Source organism: Mesoplodon densirostris, chromosome 9 (assembly GCF_025265405.1).
Source record: "Mesoplodon densirostris isolate mMesDen1 chromosome 9, mMesDen1 primary haplotype, whole genome shotgun sequence".
Classification (NCBI taxonomy): Eukaryota; Metazoa; Chordata; class Mammalia; order Artiodactyla; family Ziphiidae; genus Mesoplodon; species Mesoplodon densirostris.
In genome coordinates this window covers 71,097,349-71,121,032 of record NC_082669.1, presented here as the reverse complement: position 1 = coordinate 71,121,032, position 23,684 = coordinate 71,097,349, and the positions used below count along the sequence as shown (strand labels likewise).

Genomic DNA, 23,684 nt, shown 5'->3' with positions numbered 1-23,684 from the left:
CAGGAATTTGGAGAGAATAAACTGGGCATGCTCAGCTCAGCCCTCCTCCTCTCTTGGATGCTGATGTTCTTCTCTGCCCCTTCTTCTGTAAATCTTACTATTTATTGACACCTACTCTATCCCAGGCACTGTTCTGGTCCTGAGGATATAGCAGTGAACAAAATAGACAAAGATACTTGTCTCATGGGAGATGCAGGCAATAAGCAATAAACATAATCAATAAGTACATTATATAGTGTATTGGGAGGTGATAAATGCTGGTGCAAAGAAAAACACAGAACAGTGTGAGAGATCAGGGTTGCGGGGTTGGCAGCTGCAGTATTAAAGAATGTGGTCTGGGTAGGCTCACCTAGCAAGTGCATTGAGCAAATGAGGAGAGCCATTTGTCTGCCCACACTCAGAACCCTGTAAACACCAGAGCTTTTGAGGTGAATACTGGCCAGTCTGTTTCTCAGTCCACGCACCACTTGTCCCCAGTCCTGGACATGCCCTGAGCATCTTGTTTGAGTAGGACTATGGGCTGTGGCTCCCAGCAGAGACAGGTTTAATCACTAGGTTTACCTGTTGAGGTGTCGTCTTGGAGCAAAGCCTCAATCATAATTGCCTATAATTAGTGCTTTACCCAGCTTTGCAAACAGAGGCATGTGGTCCATTAGCCTACCCACCTCACCCTGCCTCAGTTTTGCAGCCAAGACAGCAGTATTAAAGCAATAGCTATTGCTATTGGCAAACAAATGTGCACACTGTTTTTCTTTAAGGCAGCAGTCCCCAAAGTGTGGTGCAGATCCTGGTGGGTGGAGAGAACCTTTCAGGGAGGGTCTGTGAGATTAAAACTATTTTCATAGTAGCACTAGAATGTTTTTTGCCTTTTTCATTTTCATTCCCTCATGTGTACAGTGGAATTTTCCAGAGGTTACATGGCATGGACTAGCACAACAGATTGAGTGCAGAAGCAGATTAAAATACTCCTTTTTCCCCTAACTACATATTTGTGTGAAGCCTGATCTTCTTTATATATTTCTATCAAAACAACATATTGCCACAGATTGAATGCAGAAGATCTGAAAATCCAGCTGTCTTCTATCAAGCGAAACTTAAAGAGATTTGCAAAAAGTTAAAACAAGTCACTCTTCTCGCTAAATTTTTTTTTGAAGGGGGAAATACAGTTAACTTTCCACATAGGAGATATTTATGTTAATATGTAATGAGTTTATTATTATTTATAAATGAATTCATAAGTAAATATTAAACATTTTCTCACTTTTAATTTTTTTTTTATTTTTATTTTTTTATTTTTATTTATTTACTTATTTTTTTTTGCGGTACGCGGGCCTCTCACTGCTGTGGCCTCTCCCGTTGCGGAGCACAGGCGCCGGACGCGCAGGCCCAGCGGCCATTATGGCTCACGGACCCAGCCGCTCCGCGGCATGTGGGATCTTCCCAGACCGGGGCACGAACCCGTATCCCCTGCATCGGCAGGCGGACTCTCAACCACTGCGCCACCAGGGAAGCCCTCACTTTTAATTTTTAATGCAGTAAATATCTATGGGTATAATCCACATAAACAAGCATAAAGGGGTCCTGAGATACTGTATGCTGACACATATATATGGAATTTAAGAAAAAATGTCATCAAGAACATGGGGGTAGGACAGGAATAAAGACACAGACCTACTAGAGCATGGACTTGGGGATATGGGGAGGGGGAAGGGTAAGCTGTGACAAAGTGAAAGAGCGGCATGGACATATATACACTACCAGATGTAAGGTAGAGAGCTAGTGGGAAGCAGCCGCATAGCACAGGGAGATCAGCTCGGTTCTTTGTGACCGCCTGGAGGGGTGGGATAGGGAGGGTGGGAGGGAGACGCAAAAGGGAGGGGATATGGGAACATATGTATATGTATAACTGATTAAATTTGTAAAATAAAAAAAAAAAAAAAAAAAAAATAAAAAAGAAAAAAAAAAAAAAAAAAAAAAAAAGTTAAGAAAGGCTGCTCTCAAGGGCTTCAATGTGATACCCCATTTGCATGTTGTCACGGCCCCCAAAACATCCCTTCAGAGGCATCCTTCCTTGTTCTCAGACATCACATAAATTTGTGGCCATACTTCCCCACTTGACTTTCTTTTGGGTATCTACCTGCATGCAGAACTACTTTATACTAAGGTCTGTCTTCTTGGGTGGGGGCAGGACAGCATTTAGTTCAGAGTGGAGGGAAGAAATTAGAGTTGTCCTGGGTTTACCTAACAGATATCTGGAGAGTTGCGAGGTGATCAAGTTGGACTCTTAGAAGAACATTTGTCCTCAGGTTGGACCCAGGGCAACTGCACGGAGGTAAGCAAAGGGGGCCCACACATTTCCTGGCCATGAGGAACTTGGGCTCTAATGACCCGACATGCTTTTGAGTGCTGGCTCCTCAGTACTGGCCCATTGAAGAGCTGCACCAGAACCCCCTGCACCAGAATCATCTGAGTTGCTTGCTGTACATACAGATTTCCAGGCTCTACCCAGAAACCAGTGAATCAGAATGCGGTTGGGGATCTCAAAATCTGTACTTTTTTTCTAACCCCTTGGGTGATTCTGTGATGCAGCCAGATTTGGGACCATTTGATCAGCCTTCTTAAACCCTGTCAAATCGTTATAGAGATGATTTACATGACTTTGGCCCCAAATATTTCTTCTAGCCCCCTCCTGCAGGCCCAAAGTACCTACTTTTTAGCAATTAGTTCTTTGGGGATAGGTAACACCACCTCAAATGTACCCTATTTACATGAAATCCTATCTGGAGGAATGCTGATTCAGCTGTGATCTGGGAGTAACGTAGCAAGTGTATTATCTATCTGCTATACATGAGGGAGGAGAAAGGGCAGAATGGATGGAGACAGGAGGAGGAGACTCTTTGTAAGTACATGGGAGGCTAGGAGTAAAAACTTCAGGACTCAAGGACCCCTCAATAGGCAACAAGAGAACAGAAGCTAGTTATTGATTTCTGCTGAACTGACACCCAAGGCTCTGTGGAGGAGCCAAGATATATTTCTGCAGATTCTGAAAAATCTTGGCATCAAATATTCCTATTACTGGATGCTAATGATACATGCTGGCTCGGATGCAGAGAAGGAACCCAGAAGGATCTTTCAGCCATCTCATCTCTGCTGTTTCTTGTAACTGAGACCCAATTGATCACCTCTGTCTTTCCAGTCTGGCTCCCTTCTCTGCGTGGCTTCCAGAATAATGGTCCTAAAAGGCTTTTAAAAAATACAGTCTTAGAAACTCTTTTTATTGTGCAATGTAGCACACATTCATAAAAGTGCACGAAACTTAAACATATCGCTTAATGAGTAATTAGAAAGTGAACACCCAGAGCAAGAAGTAGAACCCTGCCAGCCTCTTTTCTGCAGGCTCCCTCCTAAGCATTCTAAGCATTCTTTACTCATTAATTCTTTATTTCAAAGGGACCACCTCAAAGTTTTATCATTAGGTTATTTGGTACATAGCCTTTAGAGTTAGGAATTTCTTTTTATCTCAAGTTTTTGAAAACCTTTTATCATGCCTGAATGCCCAATTATTTTATCAAACATTTTCCTGTATCTATTACACTGATTTTTTAAATATTGTAATCTATTAGTGTAATGAGTTATTTGAGTGGTTTTCTAATATTAAGTCAGCTTTGCATTCCTGGAATGAATACAACTTGGTCACATGCTTTAGTCTTTTTATATTTTGCTGGATTTGATTTGCTAACATTTTATTTGGAACTTTTTATTTTCATGACAGAAGTTCACTTGTAATTTTCCTTTTGGTAATATCTTTGTAGGGTTTTGGCATTAAGGCTTTTTTAGTCTCATAAATATTTTAAAAGTCACTCTTTCTGTAGTCTCCTGAAGACTGTATAAAATTGGAGTTGCTTTGTACTTCAGTGGTGGTAGAACTCACCAATGAAGGCATATTCTTTCTTTAGTAGTTATGATACTTACTACTCATATTTTCTGTTTCTTCTTCTGTCAGTTGTAGCAAGTTGTCCTGTTCATTTATATTTTCAGTTTATTTTAGTATAAGCTTGATCATAATATCTTTTTATTATCTCTTTATTGACTTTAGGACCTACAGTGATATCCTTAAAATAAATGATACTGCTTATTTGTGCCTTCCCTCTTTTTTTCTCCTTGCCAGTCTCACAAGAGGTTTATAATTTTTTTTTCAAAAAACAGAAGTTTATCTTTTGAGCTTTTAAAATTATATGTTTGTTTTCTTTTTTCTTTTTTTGCCATGCTATGCACAGCTTGCCGGATCTTAGTTCCCAGACCAGGGATCGAACCCGCACACTTAGCAGTGAAAGCTCGGAGTCCTAACCACTGGACCACCAGGGAATTCCCATATGTTTGTTTTCTATCTCATTAATTTTACTCCTACTCTTATTATTTTCTTCCTTATATTTCCTCTGGGTCTATTTTGGTGAATTTTCCTAAGTTCATAAAATAGATGATTTATTCATTGACTTAAAGGAAAAGAAGAAAAATTCTTCTTTTTAGTGTTAGTTTGTCTGTATCCTGCACACTTGATATAATTTCATTATCATTCAGTACAATTATTTTCTACTTTCCATGTATTTTCTTCTTTGAACATAAGTTATTAAGAAACATATTTCCTAATTTCCAAACATATGGTAATTTTCTAGTTATACTCTTGCTCTTGAGTTCTAGCATAATTGCATTGTGATCAGATAAACCAGACTATATGAGCTCAATCTTTTGAAAGCTTTTTATTTTTTAATTAAAAAAATTTTTTTATTTTTGGCTGTGTTGGGTTTTTGTTGCTGCACGTGGGCTTTCTCTAATTGTGGTGAGCAGGGGCTACTCTTCGTTGTGGTGTGTGGGCTTCTCATTGCGGTGGCTTCTCCTGTTGCGGAGCACGGGCTCTAGCGTACAGGCTAAGTAGTTGTGGCACACGGGCTTAGCTGCCCCGCAGCATGTGGGATCTTCCCAGACCAGGGCTTGAACCTGCGTCCCCTGCATTGGCAGGCAGATTCTTAACCTCTGTGCCACCAGGGAAGCCTCCTCAATCTTTTGAAAGTTTTGAAGCCTGTTTTATGGCCTGGCGTATGGTCTACTTTTGTAACTGCTTCACATGTGCTTGAAAAGACTGTTTACTCTGGGGTGGTAGGATAAAGTGACCTACCTGTGTTACTCATGTTGTTCCAGTTATGCAGATCATTCCTTATTTTTGCCTGCTTCAATTACTGGAATTAAGAGTGATAAAATTCCCCACTACGGCTGTGGATTTGTCTATTTGTTTTGTAGTTCTGACAACTTTTTGGAATACATACTTTGAGGCCATATTGTAAATGCATAGAAATTCAGAATTATTATATCATCTTACTGAACTAAAACATTTATCACTTGAAATGTCCCTGTTTAACTCTACTAGTGCTTTTTGCCTTAAAGTTTATTTAGTCTTTATTAATATAGTCTCACCAGCTTTCTTTTAGTACTGTTTCCATGGAATGCCTTTGTCCACTCTTTTGCTTCCAAACTTTCTGTGTCGTTGTGTTTTAGGCATGTCTTTTGCAAACAAAAGCCTAGTCTGACGATCTTTGATTATTAACTGGAGCATTTAATCTGCTTACATTATTACAGTTACTGATATATTTGGACAAAAAAAAGGTCCACCATTTTCCTATGTGCTTTCTATTTGTCCCAGCTGTTCATGTTCCTATATCTCTTTTTTCTTGCCTTCTTTTGGACTGCTAGAGTGATTTTATCATTTGTTTTTCTTCTCTTTTTGTTTCGAAGTTGTATACTTTATTTCCATTATTTTAGTGATTACAACATGGATTCTTGAAATTAAAACATTCATTCTTGGTGTATCAGTGTCTAATGGTAATCTATATTCTACCCTCATTCCAGGTAATTCAAGGATTTTAAGCAATTTAACTACCTTTAGTTTCTTCTAGACTTACACATATACTATTTTTGTGTGTACGAATATGAATACTGAGTCACCTCTTTGGGACTTATCAGGGGGTCCCTGAGCAGACTGAAAACCGTGAGACTACATGACCCAAGCCTCCGTCCACCTTAACATTCTATACGCGTGGAATTGCACTTTAAAAATGTTAACCAAGGGCTTCCTTGGTGGCACAGTTGTTGAGAGTCCGCCTGCCAATGCATGGGACACGGGTTCGTGCCCCGGTCCGGGAAGATCCCACATGCTGCGGAGCGGCTAGGCCCGTGAGCCGTGGCCGCTGAGTCTGCGCGTCCGGAGCCTGTGCTGCGCAACGGGAGAGGCCACAACAGTGAGAGGCCCGCGTACCGCAAAAATAAATAAATAATAATAAAAATGTTAACCAAACCAGCCCTGTTGAGGATAATGCATTCTTAAAATGCAACTGCAGAGATATGAAACATGTGTTTTCAGGTTTCCAAAAGCGAGGAGGTTGGCCCCTAAACAGGACCATCTCCTTTCAATCAAATACAGTTGAAAAGCTGCAGAAAACACTGGTAGATCTGCATATAAAATGAGGTATATTCAGATGATGATAAAAGAACTGTAGTTGCCAGTAGCCCTGTAGTTCACCCAAGATGATCCTAGAAGAGCAGAACTGCTTTATTTCCTGCCAAAAATATTTTTGTTTTCCTGTTTCCCCAGCAGACCCAGGCTTGTGGTCCCTTTTGACACTATGGATGCAGAAGGAAGAGGCAAAGTCCTTTCTGTATATGGATGTACAGATTTATCCAAATGAAATGAGGAAGCAAATTTAAGCTGCATGTTTGTTTGGTTGAGAAGGAATACATTTTTTCTCATCATTAATCACAAATTAAAGCCATTAAAAAGGTATTACCAGTTTCTGGGGGGGAAAAGTGGGAGATGTTGCTTGGCAAAATTAAACTTCCATTAAATTATGCTCAACACAAGCCCTGAAAGTAGAGAAGTTTTTACCATTTATATTTAATTTAGTTCAGTAAAGAAGAGACACATTTTCTCTAGCATGGCTAAATATATTAAACACACTTATTCTCGTTATCCTAAATTTTCACCTGTGCCTAAAGCTATGAGATAATACAACCACAGGTTTCTTTGACATCTGGATGTGGGAAGTAAGCACCTTTATTTTATATAGCACCCTGCTGGCTTCTCTGCCCCAACTTGGGCATCCAAGGCTACAAACGGTGACATCACAACACTAAGCTGCTCACTTTCTCCAAGAGCTCAAACTGTATTTCCCAATTAGGAAATGATGTTTCTCTCACTTCATGGTGATAGAGGGGGAAGTTACAGCTTCTAAAGAGCAAATAACTCAGCTTTGAGTCATACAGTCATTGGTCCCCTGGGGAAGAAATTCCAGAAGCTCTGACTCTCTGGATGTAATTTAAGTCTTTACAATCTTAGAACCTGTATCTCTAAAGAACCCACAATACCTTCTGCTCCAGACTTATTTTGTTCCCATCTTACAGATGAGACAGTTGATGCTCAGAGACATTAAGTAATTTGTCCAAGGTCATAAGACTATGGAACAATTACCAGTGTTCCTCAATGTTTAAATCATGTTTCCTCAAGCTCAGAAAATACATGAGAATAAAGATTCTAGAATCCACCCCAATATGAAGCAAGTTTCATTTTAATGGCAGCTTACCCTGCAGCAGCTGGTACCATCATCTTACTGATCTCCAGTCTTCACTGGGAATGGGAGACACAGCACCACAACAACTACAAAATCACATTCACAGTTTTTAAGGAGCACAAAGCCCCTCACTCAACTCTTTCCTTAACTTTCAGGGTCTATTGATAGGTGAGGTAGGCTTGTAATGTCTTTTGCAGACCAGAGTTTGACAGAGATTGAAAGCATCTGTCAAAAGAACCCAGGCCTCCCATTTTGCCATTTAGGACAGCCACCAGATTTTGCCATTAATAGGCTCCCATGCAGGCAGTTATTTTAGCAATGATTCTGTGGGTCTTCTGTGGCACATCTTGATTTAAAGTGAAATGTCAAAAAGCACTTCTCAACCACTCAAAGCTTCCAGGGTTTCTCACTTTTAACTGATTGGACAGAAAGGAAGGCAGCCTTCAAAACTGTTCTGTAGACATACAACTAGATTATTCAGTCTCTTCAAATTCAGAAAATAATTCGGAGAGGTGGTGACTGAGGAAACTGATTTCTGCCTAAGAAATACTTTCCCTAAGGTCAGATGGAATTGGAAAGAGAGTTTATGGGAAAAATGCCACTGTGACCTTAAATGTGAAATCTTTGGGTTGATACCATAATGAGGAATAGAGTGCTATTAAAATATATTGCAGATTTTAATAACTCCACTAGCAGTAGACCAAAAAAAAAAAAAAGGCTTAAGCTCAGAATAATTCTGGGAAGGAGGGTTTTGCCAAGGAGATTTTAATGTCAAGAATGTATGTGAGGCTAAAAATAAGGAGCTCACGCGCATCCCAGAGCCGTGGGTGTGGATGTATATATAATCAAATTAAATTATTCCACTTCCACTTATGGAAAAATGTGATGGTAAAAGTTGACTAGAAAACATTTAGTCATATTTCACTTGGATTATGCTTATATATACCAAACTCCGGACTTGTCAAAATAAGCCTCACCAGTGCTTCCCAGCCAAGGTGTTAGATAGACAATGGGTGCAATGCAAAAATGATAAAGATCTTACAGCAACATCATGCCTGGAAAAGCCACAGGAATTCAGCTCCCAACTAAAGAGAGAGAAGTGTCCCTGAGGTATGAGGAATGGAGCCCAGAGTGGCCTAAATGTAGAATGCAAAGGGAGGAGCCTTCAGAGAGCCGAAAAGCCATGTGTTGAGACCTAGGTCCCAACTCTCAGAGCCTGGAGGTCAGGGACCCATGACTTTTTGTACTATTTCTTTTCCTACCAGAGAAAGTACCCCTCAATTTCAACCTTGCTCTGGAGGGCCAGCATTTGTGTTCTTTCTACAAATCATTTGTTGATACAATGAGACTGTGAGATTGGCTGCTGCCAACACATCCATCTGCCAACCAAGGCCATCTGCAGAAGAGACACAAAGCTTCAATCCCTGGAAGTGAATTTGTTGGCATTTCAAGACAAACATCTCTTTGGCTACAACTACTGAAACTTAAATCCAAAAATGGGAGGAAAATCTAGGCCCAGGTAAGACTTTTATTTACTTCTTAAACTGTAATTATAAGACACATGTACCATGCTTCTTTAGTCCCCTCTGCTTGCCCAAGCCTAGGCCTGGGCCGGTGAAATCTCTGTCCATTGATTCTGGTGCTGACCAGTGGGACGGACAGCTGGGAGTGGTGGGGAAAGAAGGGGCATCTTTCCTGGCTGGTGTGAATAGTATGTGACTTCATATTGGCTAAAACTTGCCAATGCAGGTGACACACACTCATTAGGGTGTTTTCCTTGTGCATCCCCCAAGTGATGAAAAGTGCAGGGTGGAGAAGTTGGCTCAGGCTTCGTGCACATGCCCAGGGTGCTGAGGGGGACCCAGGAGAGCTGATGGGGCTCAGCCTAGCAATACCACTGCCTCAGGGTCTACATGAATTCTGGCTTGGACAGAATCTGCATCTCATGCCTCTCAGTTCTCTCCTGACATGTCATTCTGGAATCCCGTGATCTTTGCTCCCTAGAGAAAGAACAGAGCAGAGAGGAAAAATAATTTGACCTGATGAAAAGGGAAGTGGGGATGTTAAGAGCTAACAGTTATGGAGAATGTATTAAGAATCAGACATTATGCTAAGCACTTTATATGTAATACCCCTCACCTTCCTACCCCACCACTCACAGCCCTCCTTCCTACTGGTCAGAACCAGAGCCCAATGGACAGAGACATCATTGGCCAAGAGGTAGGCACTGCTATTAGCCCCTTTTTACACGTGAGGAAACAGAGGTTTATGGAAGTTAAATAACTTTCCCTAGGTCACGTGTAGCTATGAATCAGCAATGGCAGCATCAAACCCAAGCCTGAAACCATTCTACGATTCTATCACGGAGACAAGAGGAAAGGGGAGGGGAGGGGAGGGGAGTGCGGCAACAAGCGAGAGGCCAGAGGCAAGGGGGGGCAGGGGATGGTAGCCATTCTAGTACTTATCAATGATTTTTAGGATCATTGAGAAATGCTACCATCCATACTTCTAGAAGGACTTGAAAGATCTTGTCAATTGATGGAGGAGAGATCCATTGGAGGGCATCAAACCCAAACCTGAAACCATTCTATGATTCTATAACCTATGGATTTTTCCACCTACTCCCTGTAGCTTGTGCAGTAAAACAGCTGAAAAACAACAGACTGAGTAGATGTGGGAGGGATCTAATTTCAGCTCTGCAACTAATTATTCATATAATCTCAATAATGTCATGTAACCTTGTGAGCCTGAATTTATCTGTAAAATGATAATAATGCTTCATGTTCTGCTATCACCAAGGCATTGTATTGCGACAACTCATGTAGAGAAGCTTTGAACTAAAAAAAAAAGGTCTTCTATATGTGACCTGATTAGGATGGTTGCTATAAGAGGTGATGTGATATAGGAGAAAGCATGAGCCACGGATGAGGCTGGATTTGAATGGCTTCCTTTGCCATCTGGCAGCAGGAACCAACTTTCCTCTGTAACGCTTTGACTGACACATTTTTTACCCCAGACCTTGGCAATCTATTAAAATGGGGCAATTCAAACACAAAGACCACTAAACATTCTGGGCTCAGGTGATGAAGCCTGGCATTGGCCCAGAATAGTGGTTCTGGGGCATGGAGGGGCAAAGCTTCCATTTGGGGGAATTTTTTAAATGCATGTTTATGTATTTGTGTGTGTTAGGGGAGGGTTCTAGTTTTCCTAGGGATACCGGTCCTCCTGCATGATGCGGGCGGTCCCACCCATGTCCCATACCTCCTTCAAATGTTATGTAGCAGAGAACCCTGTTTATAATGACCCCAATCTAGAAACCTAACTCTGTTTTATATATGAACACAATATTTTAAATAAATACTGAGTCTTCCAGAAGTGTAATTCCCTTGCAAATAGAGGAAAGATTACTTTGTTTAATTTGGAACTTTAGCAGGGTTTGCTCACCTGCTGGGAAAGTAAAGTCACTGGCAGCAATACTGCTTAGTTTTCAGGTCTCCATGAAAAACACACCTGCATTGGTTTTCATTTGGAGCTATTACTACTTCATTGGGCTGTGCCCAAGTATTTCTATATGGAAATCTGTGTTATTTTATTAGAAATTATTTTCTTTCTATTCCTCCTTTATATTATTGTATATTGATCCCTTAAGAATTATGTTAACTAGATCGTTTTGTGTATACATTTCATTTCAGGGTGGTAAAGGGGCATCACAAAGTATTTGTTATAGGAAGGAGCGTTTGGGTCTGATTGGGCTGTTGACACTGGTGACCTCCTTGTGGACAGCACTGCTCTCTGCCTAAAGGGAGCCCAGTGCCTGGGAATATAGTCCCTGATTATGAAAGGCTATACTGGCTCTGAAACACATGTATAAGATATGTTTCCTAACTCAACATCCAGGGAATGTGCATCTGTGCTTCTGATTATCTGCGAAGGCAAGAGAATCTTTGATCTACTTCAGAAGCTTCTGGGAAAGGATTTTGAGCCCTGGTGGGTGGCATATGCTCTATTCCCAGGTCTGCCTGCAGTGTTGTTTTGTGACTGTGTTCTGCTCGCTGAGTCACACTCTTTGTGGTCTGTTTGGCATTTTGCAGTTGCATTTTAGAAAGGTGAGCTGGACGGTTCTGGTGATTTGATATACTAGAAGAGCTAACATGAGAGCTATGCTCCCAGAGCTCCCAAGAGCCTCAAGAAGGGTAGGGAGGGGTAGTATTTGAGTTAAATAAAAAGGAAATGGTACAAATCCCTTTCCTTCTTGCATAACCTCATTCATTCATTCAACTAATATTAATTAAGCACCTAGTGTGCATGGACCCCCTAAGGCCTTGGTGATAACAGTGTAAGGAACACAAAAGCAAAAGTCATTGCTCTCATGGATTTCTTATGCCAGCAGGGGAGATAGACAATAAGCAGATCAATATCTATCCTATACTGTCAGGTAGAAGTAAAAATATGAAGGAAAATAAGGTAGGGTAAAGATTACAGGAGAGCTATTTAAGACTTATCAAGGAGGTCTTTCTGAAGAGGTGGTATTGTTGGAAAACAAGGTGATGTGAGGGATAAGCCATGCCACCATCTGAAGGCAGAACATTTCAGGTGGGGGAAACAGTGCAAGGTATGAACAAGTTGACATTTTGAAGAAATAGCAAGAAAACCATTGTGACTGTTATAGAATAGGAAAGGGGAAGAGCAGGGGAATGGGGCTGGAGACTTGGCTGGGGGATGGATCACAGAGGCCATGTAAGACATGGGAAAAAGTAGGACTTTATTCCAATGTAATGGGAAGCTATGTGTGGGTTTGCAGGGTAGTGATAGTGTCTGATTTACATTTTTAAAAAGATCACATTGGCTGCTTTGAAGGGAAGGAATAAGAGAAGATCAGCTGCAGTGTTCCAGGGAGAAGTTGGTGGAAGCTTAGACCAAGGAAATAATTGTATAGATGCTGAGAAATGGTTGGATTCGAGATCTCTTTTGTAGGTAAAGCCTCTAGGCCTTACTGATGGACTAGATATGTGAGGTGGGAGAGAAATAGCATCATGACAGACAGATGATTCTTAGGTTTTTGGTGTGGACACTGGGTGAAAGATGCTGTCATTTACTGAACTGGGGGCAACAGGAGGAAGAGTTATCTTGCAGGAGGCAGGAGAGCATGAGACTTCTGGGTTTTCATGTCGAGTATGATAAGCTTATTAGAAATTATACACAGAGATTTCAAGTAGAAATCATAGATATAATTTCCAAGCAAAGGAAGTGTTCCAAAGAAGGACGAATCAAATGTTGCTTAGAAGTCAATTAAGGTAAAGATTGAGAATTGATACTTTGCATTTTGTTGGTTGTGGTGACCTTGATAAGGATGCCTTTACTAGAGTAATAGGAAAGAAAGCTAACAGAAGTAGACTCCAGAGAATGAGAGGTGAAAAGTGGAGGAGTTCTGCTAGAAAAGAGAGTGTTAAAGAGTGTCTGTTATGGGAGAGTTTATCGAGGGAGCTATTACAGTATGCTTGTGTGCATACGATCCAGGCAAGGGGGACATCTGTGGGGGAGAGGACATGACTGGAGAAGCAAATCTTGAGTTGGCAGGAAGGAATGGGATATGGCTCAAGTGAGCATTTTGGATTTAGAAAGAAGCAGAGACAGTTTATCCATAGTAATAGGAGAAAAGACAGATAGAGATGCAGGTAGGTCCATGGATGTGAAGGCAGGAGAATGAGGAAGTTCTATTCTGATAGAGTATTTTCTCAGTGAAATAAGAATCAGGGTCATTAACTGAGAGGGTGGAAGGGAGAGAAAATTTTGAAGGTTTGAGAATAACAAAGAATCTGACATATATTAGGTACTCTAGAAATACCTTTTTTTTTTTTTTTTTTTCCTGAGATGAGGTGACTTTATGGGCGTTAAGAGTAGAGAGAAAAGGGCTTCCCTGGTGGCGCAGTGGTTGAGAGTCCGCCTGCCGATGCAGGGCACACGGGTTTGTGCCCCAGTCCGGGAAGATTCCACGTGCCGCGGAGCGGCTGGGCCCGTGAGCCATGGCCGCTGAGCCTGCGCGTCCGGAGCCTGTGCTCCGCAACAGGAGACGCCACAACAGTGAGAGGTCCGCGTACCGCAAAAAAAAAAAAAAAAAGAGTAGAGAGAAAGGAAAAGGAAAGGGAAGACGACAGTAGGGTGGAGAGAAGATAAGGCATCCATTAGGGAAGGATTTATGGTGACCTTGACATTAAATATCCAGAAGAAATGGAACGCCACTTTTGTCTTCCTCTGGTTGATGGACTTCAGCCCTGGGGAGAGTGTGTCTTCAGGAGAGCAACTGGGTCAACTGGATGATGGTGAGCATCAGCTTCAGCCAGTTATGTCCTAATTGATTTTCTCCACATTACCCACCCCAGGGCTGTGGTGGACAACAATATTCATAAAGAGAGTGATTAGAAACCAAATGTCAGCCCTTGAAGGAGGCATAGATGGACTGATTAGCTCCACATATTCTTATCTAATCAGACAAAGGTAGAAGTGCCCGTAGACAAATTTTTTAATTGTATGGGCTCTCTACCTACCAGGTTCTAGGTACAAATTTGCTTTTGGAATGTCCAAAAGCAATGGAATGGTAAAATAAATGCTGCTTGTCATGGGACCACTTCCATCTTCCTCACCTATGCCCAGGAAGACCCCTCTTGGACATTTTCCTAAAGATGGCTCTGGGCCGGATGCTGGAAACTGCTCAGTTTGCAGCTTAATATAAAATGCAAATGCATTGGGACATCCAGACTCTCTCAACAGGCTTGGCTGGATGCCCTGAATCAACTGAAGCTGGAATTAGCCATGTGACCACAGAGGGCGGTGCTGAGACACCTGTCTTGTCCCTTCAGCAACTTAGGGCAAAGCAGTTTGCCTAGAATTGTTACCCCAGACCAACGTACTCATTTAACTCAGAAACCCTACTCTCAAGAAAAGCTCAAGCGGGGCTATAATAAAAACCTGTCCCAAATAGGAGCCTAGTTATAACTTTAAGCCTATGTGGGTTGTTTGATAGTAAAACGTGTGAGGGTTAAATATAAGAATCCACTAGAATGTAAGCTTAATGGAGACAGAGACTTTGTGTTGTTTCTGCATCCTGTAAACTTAGTGAATGATTAATAAATATTTGTTGAACGAGTTAATATAAACCTCTCTCTAGTCAAGAAGTAGTGGGCTCAAGGGGCACAACTCTAGTGGTGGCCCAGGTCAGAGGCCCACCCAGGGCACCTAAGTCAAATGGGGCAGGGCGGTTATACCCTAGAGGCCAACTACTGTGCTCGCTGGTCCTCACTACATCGTTCAGATTTCACATTTGAAGCGTATTTAAATCCTCATGGAAACTGGTGTGAAATTTACCTTTGCACTATTTATTTTACCCCCTCTCCAATCCAATCCAGTCCAATCCACCAAGCGTAGCACATCTGCTAAGAGATAAGGACCGAACAAAATAGGCTAAAATAGAGTTCCTCTTCTCTAGGAACTTTCAATCCAGCAGGAAAGATCACACACTCCGCACACAGCTGTGTGAGATGAGAGCGATGAAAACCAAAAACCGACTATGAACAAAGAAGGAAGCCATCCCCCTACTGTTAGGCAGAGGAGGCCACGTGGCAGAGGCAGAGATTCCCAAGGCAGAGCTGGGGGTAGGGGCGTGGGATTGGGAAAGACTTGTGAAGCAGAGGGAAAGTCCTCAGCCAAGACAGGGAAACAAGAAAATGTAGGAAGCGTTTGGACCTCGGTGAGTCATCTCGCTTGGCTGGAGCCTGAGAGGACGCTGGATTTGAGAGTGGAGAGAAGAACTGAGGCCAAAGTGGGAAGACCTTAAATGTCTCCCTGAGGAGTTTGGGCTGAATTTCTGAGGCAGCTACAAGCCATCGAAGCTTCTGAGTGTTTTCACAGCGGGGACACTTACTCACTGGAGAGGACAAACTGTTAGCAGGAATCATAGGAATAAGGGGCTTTTTATGTGCAATGAACTGAAATGCTAATTAGGATTGATTTTTATTTCTTAATGTCTCCCCTGGAAGGCCACTCTTAGGCACCATTAGGGACTTCAAATCATTCTGTGCATTTCACAGCACCACAAAACATCAGTGGTGTAAGAAAGCAAATGCTTCAGAAGCATTTACAGCTGCGGTTCTCAAGTGAGGGCAATATTGCCCCCTGGGTTATATTTGGAAATGTCTGGACACATTTTTGATTGTCACAAATGGTTGGGGGTGGGTGCTACTGGCTTCTAGTGGGCAGAGGCCAGGATGCTGCTAAACGTCCTTCAGTACACAGAACAGCCCCTCACAAGAAAGAATTATCTAGTTCAAAACGCTGATAGTGACAAGGCTGAAAAGCCTTGATTTTCAAGGTGATATCTTGGGAAGGATACAGACTTTAGGGTCAAACCTGAATACACCCTCCAGCTCCACAACTTACTAGCGGTGTCACCTTATGCAAATTGCCTACTGTTTCTAGGCTCAGTTTCCCACTTTCAAAAATGAAGCATAAAACACCAAACTCACAGAGTTATTCTGATAATTAAAATAAAATAATGTATTCAAGATGCCAAGCCCCACACTGAGAATGTCAATTCCCTTATTAGTTGGGATGAATAGGTTTTAACGGTATTTCAGGAGGTATGAGCTGCCTTTTTGGAAGTGAACAGAAGGTATTACAATGTACATCTAGATAGGCTATTATACAATGTTATCTGTATATAGGAATTGTATACATCAAATAATTATCAGGGTGGGATTATAGCCATGGGAGGCAAGTAAAAGACAGCAGATCAGGGCTTCCCTGGTGGCCCAGTGGTTGAGAATCTGCCTGCTAATGCAGGGGACACGGGTTCGAGCCCTGGTCTGGGAAGACCCCACATGCCGCGGAGCAACTAGACCCGTGAACCACAACTACTGAGCCTGCGCGTCTGGAGCCTGTGCTCTGCAACAAGAGAGGCCGCGATAGTGAGAGGCCCACGCACCGTGATGAAGAGTGGCCCCCGCTTGCCACAACTAGAGAAAGCCCTCGCACAGAAACGAAGACCCAACACAGCAAAAATAAATAATTAATAAGCTCCTACCCCCAACATCTTCTTTAAAAAAAAAAAAAAAAGACAGCAGATCAAATTGTATCTTTTTGGGTTTCCCTGGTGGTGCATTGGTTAAGAATGCACCTGCCAATGCAAGGGACACAGGTTCAAGCCCTGATCTGGGAAGATCCCACATGCCGCGGAGCAACTAAGCCCGTGCACTACAGCTACTGAGCCTGTGCTCTAGAGCCCGTGAGCCACAACTACTGAAGCCCACGTGCCTAGAGCCCGTGCTTCGCAACAAGAGAAGCCACCTGATGAGAAGCCCACGCACCGCAACGAAGAGTAGCCCCCGCTCACCGCAACTAGAGAAAGCCCGCGCGCAGCAACAAAGACCCAATGCAGCCAAAAATTAAAAAATTAATAAAATTAATAAATTTATTTTTTAAAAATTGTATCTTTTCGGGCTTCCCTGGTGGCGCAGTGGTTGAGAGTCCGCCTGCCGATGCAGGGGACACGGGTTCGTGCCCCGATCCCGGAAGATCCCACATGCCGCGGAGCGGCTGGGCCCGCGAGCCATGGCCGCGGAGCCTGTGTGTCCGGAGCCTGTGCTCCGCAACGGGAGAGGCCACAGCAGTGAGAGGCCCGCGTACAGCAAAAAAAAAAAAAAAAAAAAAAAAAAAAAAATTGTATCTTTTCAAAGTATCTCCATTTGCTGGACTAACAGCTGGCTCCTAAACAGTATGGCTCTGAAGACTTTGTTGGTTTTTCAGAAAACTTCTCGAAAATGACATCTGTGCTCTGAAATCTGCTTAAAATGGAAACTTGCAGTACTTTCTACAGAGCAAATGGGTGACAATATAATCAACTCCTGCCCTTCGATCTCCCAGTGAGATCAGTGAAAAACATATTTAATCTGACCGCTCTAGGAAATGCAAAGCCTCCAGCTCCTAAAGATGGCTCTTCAAAGTGAGCTGAGCTATAAAATCCCAGTATTCTCCTTTATTGGGAGATGAAAGGATTATTTCTACTCAGGCCTTGGGGCTGAGCTGGAGCCAGAAAAGCAGTTAAATTCAGCTGTCACTGTGCATTAATAGGGGGTAGCCTAGAGGCGGTGGGTCGATTAGATTCAGGACTGAAAGCAGCATGCTGCCTTAGGCTGTCTTAGTTCAAGGATGCCTCCCTAGTGGGGGCCCACGCTGGAGGGTTAGTCTCCAAGTGGCCAGTTCCTGCTCCTTACCTTCCCATGCTTCATGCCCCTTGCAGAGTCACTGGGAACCTATTTTTCTTGTGCGCTGAGCCCATGAAGAGGGGACAGTTGGTATCTAGGGATTTTAAGTGAAGCAGAATTTATTCCTGTTGGGTGGAGGGGACCGACAATGGACCTACAATGAGTCCAGGTGATTTGTTTGTTAACAAGGAAGACTGCCTGGTTAATATTTTAAAATAAATATTTTTTCATATGTTGGGAACTTTATGTACTTCAGGTTTATTTTAAAAATTAAACATTTTAACAGTTATGACTGATTGCCTGATTTCTAAAATTTTTAAACTTAAAATTCATTTTCAATTTCTGATCATTGATGACCTCTTTATCTACGAATATAACCTGAATGTTAACTATTTTTAGCATGTTATGTCTCATCTGCTTAGCTGCAGGACTTTGGCCACTTCCTTTTGTTTTTTATAGGAGGTCATAGCTAGATAGGAGGAGGTATGACCTAACTTACCTAACTCACAGCCTTTTCTGTTCCTCAGCGCCTCAGCTCAGGCAGAACCAGGAACCCTGACAGACCTAAAATAATTGTGGCAGAGACAGGTTAGCTATCCACCAAATCCTTTCTTTGCTCCCAGGGCACACAGAGAGACTACATTTCCCAGTCTCCCTTTCAGCAGGGGGTAGTCATATGACTAAGTTCTGCCTCTAGGAACATGGGAAGAATCCATATGTACCATTCCCAGGCCTGGCTCAGATAAACCCCCTGAGTAATCCTTCACTCTCTCTTCCCCCCTCCCCAGACTGCTGGATGCTGATGCTAAGCAATACCTTAGCAGCCATCTGTTAAGAGTGGCAGAATCTCCATCTGCTTGAGTTTCTGAATGGCTGTGTATCCATCCTTTTGACCTTTACTGTTAATTGAACAAGAAACAAACTTCTATTTTAAGGCTACTGTATTTGGGGGTTTCTCCTGTATAGCTGCTAGAGTTTCCTTAACTAAAGCAGAGATTGGTGCTTCATATGCAGTGCTGTCATAACACAAACCTAAAACATGTGGCATTGGCCTAGTGAGCAGGCAGCAGGTAATAAGGAAACTGACAGGGAAAGCTGGGACACTAGAGGTGCATTGGATAGAACTGTGATGCCACTATGATGCTTGGGAAGGCAGATTGTGTGCCTACTGAGACTGGACCCCCAGGGAGGGTACAAGGGTGGTGTGGAGTTAGGACTCTCCAGAGAAACAGAACCAATATGATATATATATGTGGAAATTTGTAATAGAAATTGACTCATGCAGTTATGGAGGCTGAGAAATCCCATAATCTGCTGTCTGCAAGCTGGAGAACCAGGAAAGCTGGTGGTATAATTCAGCCCAAATCCAAAGGCATTTTCATGGGAGAAATACCAGGGGAGATGATGGTATAAGTCTAACTACAAATGCTGGAGAAACAGGCAACCAATGGTGTAAATCTCTAAATCCTAGTCTGAAGCCCCAAGAACCAGAAATGCTGATGCACGAGAGCAGGACAAGATGGATGTCCCAGCTTGAGCAAATTTACACTTCCTTTGCCTTTTTATTCTATTCAAGCCTTCAGTGGATTGGATGATTCTCACTGGCACTGGTAAGGACAATCTTCTTTACTTAGTCTACAGATTCAAATGCTTCCAGGAATGCACTCCAGAAACACCTAGAAATAATGTTTTGCCAGCTGTCTGTCTAGGGCAATCAAGTTAACACAAAATTAACTACCACAGTTGATAAACAGAATGTTAATAGTGTGTGTTGATTGCCACCAGCTGTGTTTAGCAAAGTATTAGAAAAAAGAGATGAACTCAGACAAGAGTTGGTTGGTTTATGAACAAAAATGAAAGGAAGTTAAAAGAATGTCCTAAAATTTGGGACCTTGTAGAGTTGCAAGGGTCAGTTGCTCCTAACCCCTTGTAGCACCAGCTATATACTTTGCGTGGCCGGGTACAAAATGAAAATGCGAATGTGTATACCTTCTGAGTGTGCAGGTCTTGTGCCGATGAAGCCTGAACCCAAATTCAGTTATTACAGTGAGGAGTTTAAACCAGCAATGAGGGGGAGATCAGACTAAGGATGTGGCCTCCCACCTATTGTTTCAGATGGCCTCAAGCTAGCTTCTATTCAGTTAGGGGAAAGGGATTGGATGAGGAAGCAAAGAAACAAGTCAGACCTGAGAATTATTGTCAGAAAGACTTTTTGAATATGATTGCTGGCATGTGAAACTGACTGGAAGCAAATAAATCAGAAGTCTACTAAGTTTTTTAGGAATGATATTGCCAGATGAACCATGAGGTTTATATCTTTGTCAATACTTAGAAATAACAGACTTCAAAATTTTTACCAGTCCTATGAGTGGAAAATTGTATCTAATTGAAGTTTAAATGTGCACTTTCCTGATTTATCAGTGAGGTTGAGAATCTTATTTTTGGCTATTTCTCTTTTCCCTCCTGTGAAATGTCTGTTTGTGCCTTGCTCATTTTTCTTCTATTTATCTTTTAAAAAAATATATTTGATTGATTTTTAGGAGTTCTTCATACATTCTTCATACATTTTCCCAGATTATGTGTTGCAAATAGCTTCTCCCTCTTTTTGGCTTGACTTTTAAATATAAATAGAGTCAAATTTATCCATCAGTTTTTTGGTTTAATGTACCTTGTATCTTGTATCTCGTTTAAGAATTCCTTTATTCTAATGTCATAAAAATAACACCCTACATTTTCTTTAAAAATTTTTAAAAGTTTTACATTTCACATTTAAGTCTATAGTTTCCTGGAATGTAATTTTTCCTAAGAATTGAGGTGAAGTTCCAATTTCATTTCTTTCCCTGTGATCTTCTGACATGTATCAGGTTCTCATATATGTGTAGGTCTATTTGGGGGTTGTTTTATTTTCCATTTTTCTATTGAATTGTGTCAATACCATACTCTATTAATCATTCTAACTTTATGATAAATCAATATTTGGTACAGTAAACTTCTACTACCTTGTTCTACTTCTCCAGAACTGTCTTCATGGCTTTTTCTTGGCTCTTGAAATTTCCTTTTTTTTTTTTTTTTTTTTTTTTTTTTTTGCGGTACGCGGGCCTCTCACTGCCGTGGCCTCTCCCGTTGCGGAGCACAGGCTCCAGACGCGCAGGCTCAGTGGCCATGGCTCACGAACCCAGCTGCTCCGCAGCATGTGGGATCTTTCCGGACCGGGGCCCGAACCCGTGTCCCCTGCATCAGCAGGCGGACTCTCAACCACTGCGCCACCAGGGAAGCCCTCCATGTATGTTCTTAAATTGGCTTGTCAAGCTCAATAAAATGTCCCATTTCAGTTTTGATTGGAACTGCATTAATCTGTAGATCATTTGAGGAGAATTGACATCTTTATGGTACTGAATCTTACTATCCACGAACATGCTATAAGTGTCATTTATTTATATATGTATATATTTTTCATAAAGTTCTTTGTCTTTTGCTGAGGGTGTTGATTGCAAAGAAGCCATTTTACTCTCATGTACTGATGAAGAAAGGTACTTAATGGGCTTATTTCACGTTCATTTAGTTAGAGGTGAACAGGACTCTAACCCAGTACCTAATCCGAAGATTTTTCTTCACCTCGTTCTGCCCCATTTAATTGGAAACATGTACTTTGGATATAGCATGGATCACATCACATCTTCCAAGTCATAATGGACAGACTCAGTTATATCAGATATCTTATACTTCATCTATTTCAGGGGTGCACCTCCCCCATCTCCTGCCCCCATGCGATAAATGTTCTGTTTTATAGGAGTAAACACCCCTGGGCATCAAGAGCAAGCTTATTTATGAAAGATAACCTACGGGATTGGAAACCTCATATTCTCTACCTCTCTCCTTCCACGCACTTGTTTTTGGGAAAGTCTGTAGATCATTTATTAAATAGTTCTTTCTTTTCCTTTCTGTCAGCCTTTGAGGGGGAGAAATAGGCATACTTGCCAGAAAGAAGAGTGATCCTTAAACTTGAATTTTGCAGCCCGTGTTTACAAAGTGAGCTTCTGTTCCCACTAATCATTGCTTACGTCCCCTCATTGATGAGCAGTAATCCTGGGGTACTAACACCACTGGAGATCCTACTTACCAGCCAACTCCAGAGCTACGTGGCTGTAATGACAGATAGAAAACCAAGTGAGTTCTGCTTATGAATAAGATATAGAGAGTATACAGGCTTTTGAAACCACCATCTGCCTGCTCCTCATTCCAGAAAGGGGTCAGTGATGCTGATAGAAAGATACAGACAACTAAAAAATAGGTGTGATGGACATATAAACTTGTATTAAAGAATAAAAACTGACTGTAGCCATTTCCACCTTTGGGGAGGAGTAATGGCGTACTGTGTATCAGTGGGAAAATGGATCTCTATGTGGCTTTGTAATATCTCAGGGACTAGAGGATGGGGGAACCCAAGAGTGCAGGGACTGGAAAATCGAGTAGCAGGGAGATATAGGGCACTCTGGAGAGAGACAGGGGCCCAACCACAGTGGTGAAAGGCCTGCTGAGTAAAAAGGGGTGGGGGATACCCCGGGTGGTGGGGTAGCTGACAGAATGTGGAAACTTTTCATCACCTCAAACCTAAGGAAAATAAGGTAAATTCCATGGTTCATTGGACCAGGATCAGAGGGAACAGAAGAGCTGTTGGAGGTGAGCCAGTGGGGTAAGAACTCAGAGGGACAGGGAGAGAGGACACAGCAGTCTCCTGGGACTGGCAGGAATCACAGGACAAGGGTTGAAAGCAATCTGATTTAAATCTGAAAGTACAGGAAGACCTCAGCCTACTTAAACAAAATTAGGTCACCTTTTAGATTTTTACATATATCAAAACAAAACAGGGCCTCCCTGGTGGCGCAAGTGGTTGAGAGTCCGCCTGCCGATGCAGGGGACACGGGTTCGTGCCCCGGTCTGGGAGGATCCCATATGCCGCGGAGCGGCTGGGCCCGTGAGCCATGGCCGCTGGGCCTGCGCGTCCGGAGCCTGCGCGTCCAGAGCCTGTGCTCCACAACGGGGGAGGCCACAACAGTGAGAGGCCCGCATACCGCAAAAAAAAAAAAAAAAAAAAACACTTCGGGAGATGACTCTGGAATAGTGCTCTGAAGGCCAAGCACAGCAGGGAGGCTGGTGAAAGACAGCCATGCCAACAATCCTATTTGGGTTTTTTAATTTAAAAAAATGGTTTGTTTGGTTTTTTGTAGTTGGAGCTCTTTTTTCAGTCATTCACCACCTTCCTTTCTGTCATGTCCTTCTTTCTGAGAGGGAGCTTGATGTAGAGGAGAAAACATAGGCTTTCTAGCCAATCATATGTGCATTTGAATCCTGCTGTGTCATGCGCTACCTATGAAAACAAGCAAATTGCTTTACCCTCGGGCCTGTCTTCCATGTGCAAAAGACAGATGATAATATCACCTTTCAGGGCTCTGTAAGGATTCAGGGAGGTAAAGTATGGAAAGGACCCAGAAGTGGCTGACAGTAAGTGCTCTGTCTGTCCCTCTGTCTTGTCAGTCTGTGTTGACAGACTGAACAAACAAATGGATGGTGGCCAGATCATATTTAAGATGGAACTCTGACCCACACTCTTCAGCAACCAGCCCAGGAAACCAACCCATCATCTACAGTAACCAGACCAGGAAGCCAACCTGCTATATGCAACTCAGACTTGGAGGAAGTCAGACCACTGTCTCTATCTCACAGTCCATAAGCCAAATAAGAATACCTGTAACAGTCTACCCCAAATAGCCAAGACTTGATAAATGACTGACAGCTTCTTTAATATTTGCCC

General features: G+C 42.3%; 1 protein-coding gene across 1 annotated transcript in view; it reads right to left on the bottom strand.

The window, feature by feature from the left end:
- Window positions 1–9,568: 9,568 nt before the first annotated feature.
- NPSR1 (neuropeptide S receptor 1) overlaps window positions 9,569–23,684 on the bottom strand; it is a 117,091-nt gene continuing 102,975 nt past the window's right edge. The window contains 2 exon segments of the mRNA XM_060107725.1: window positions 9,569–9,616; window positions 9,756–9,856. Of these exon segments, the coding sequence (XP_059963708.1) occupies window positions 9,569–9,616; window positions 9,756–9,856 (149 nt within the window).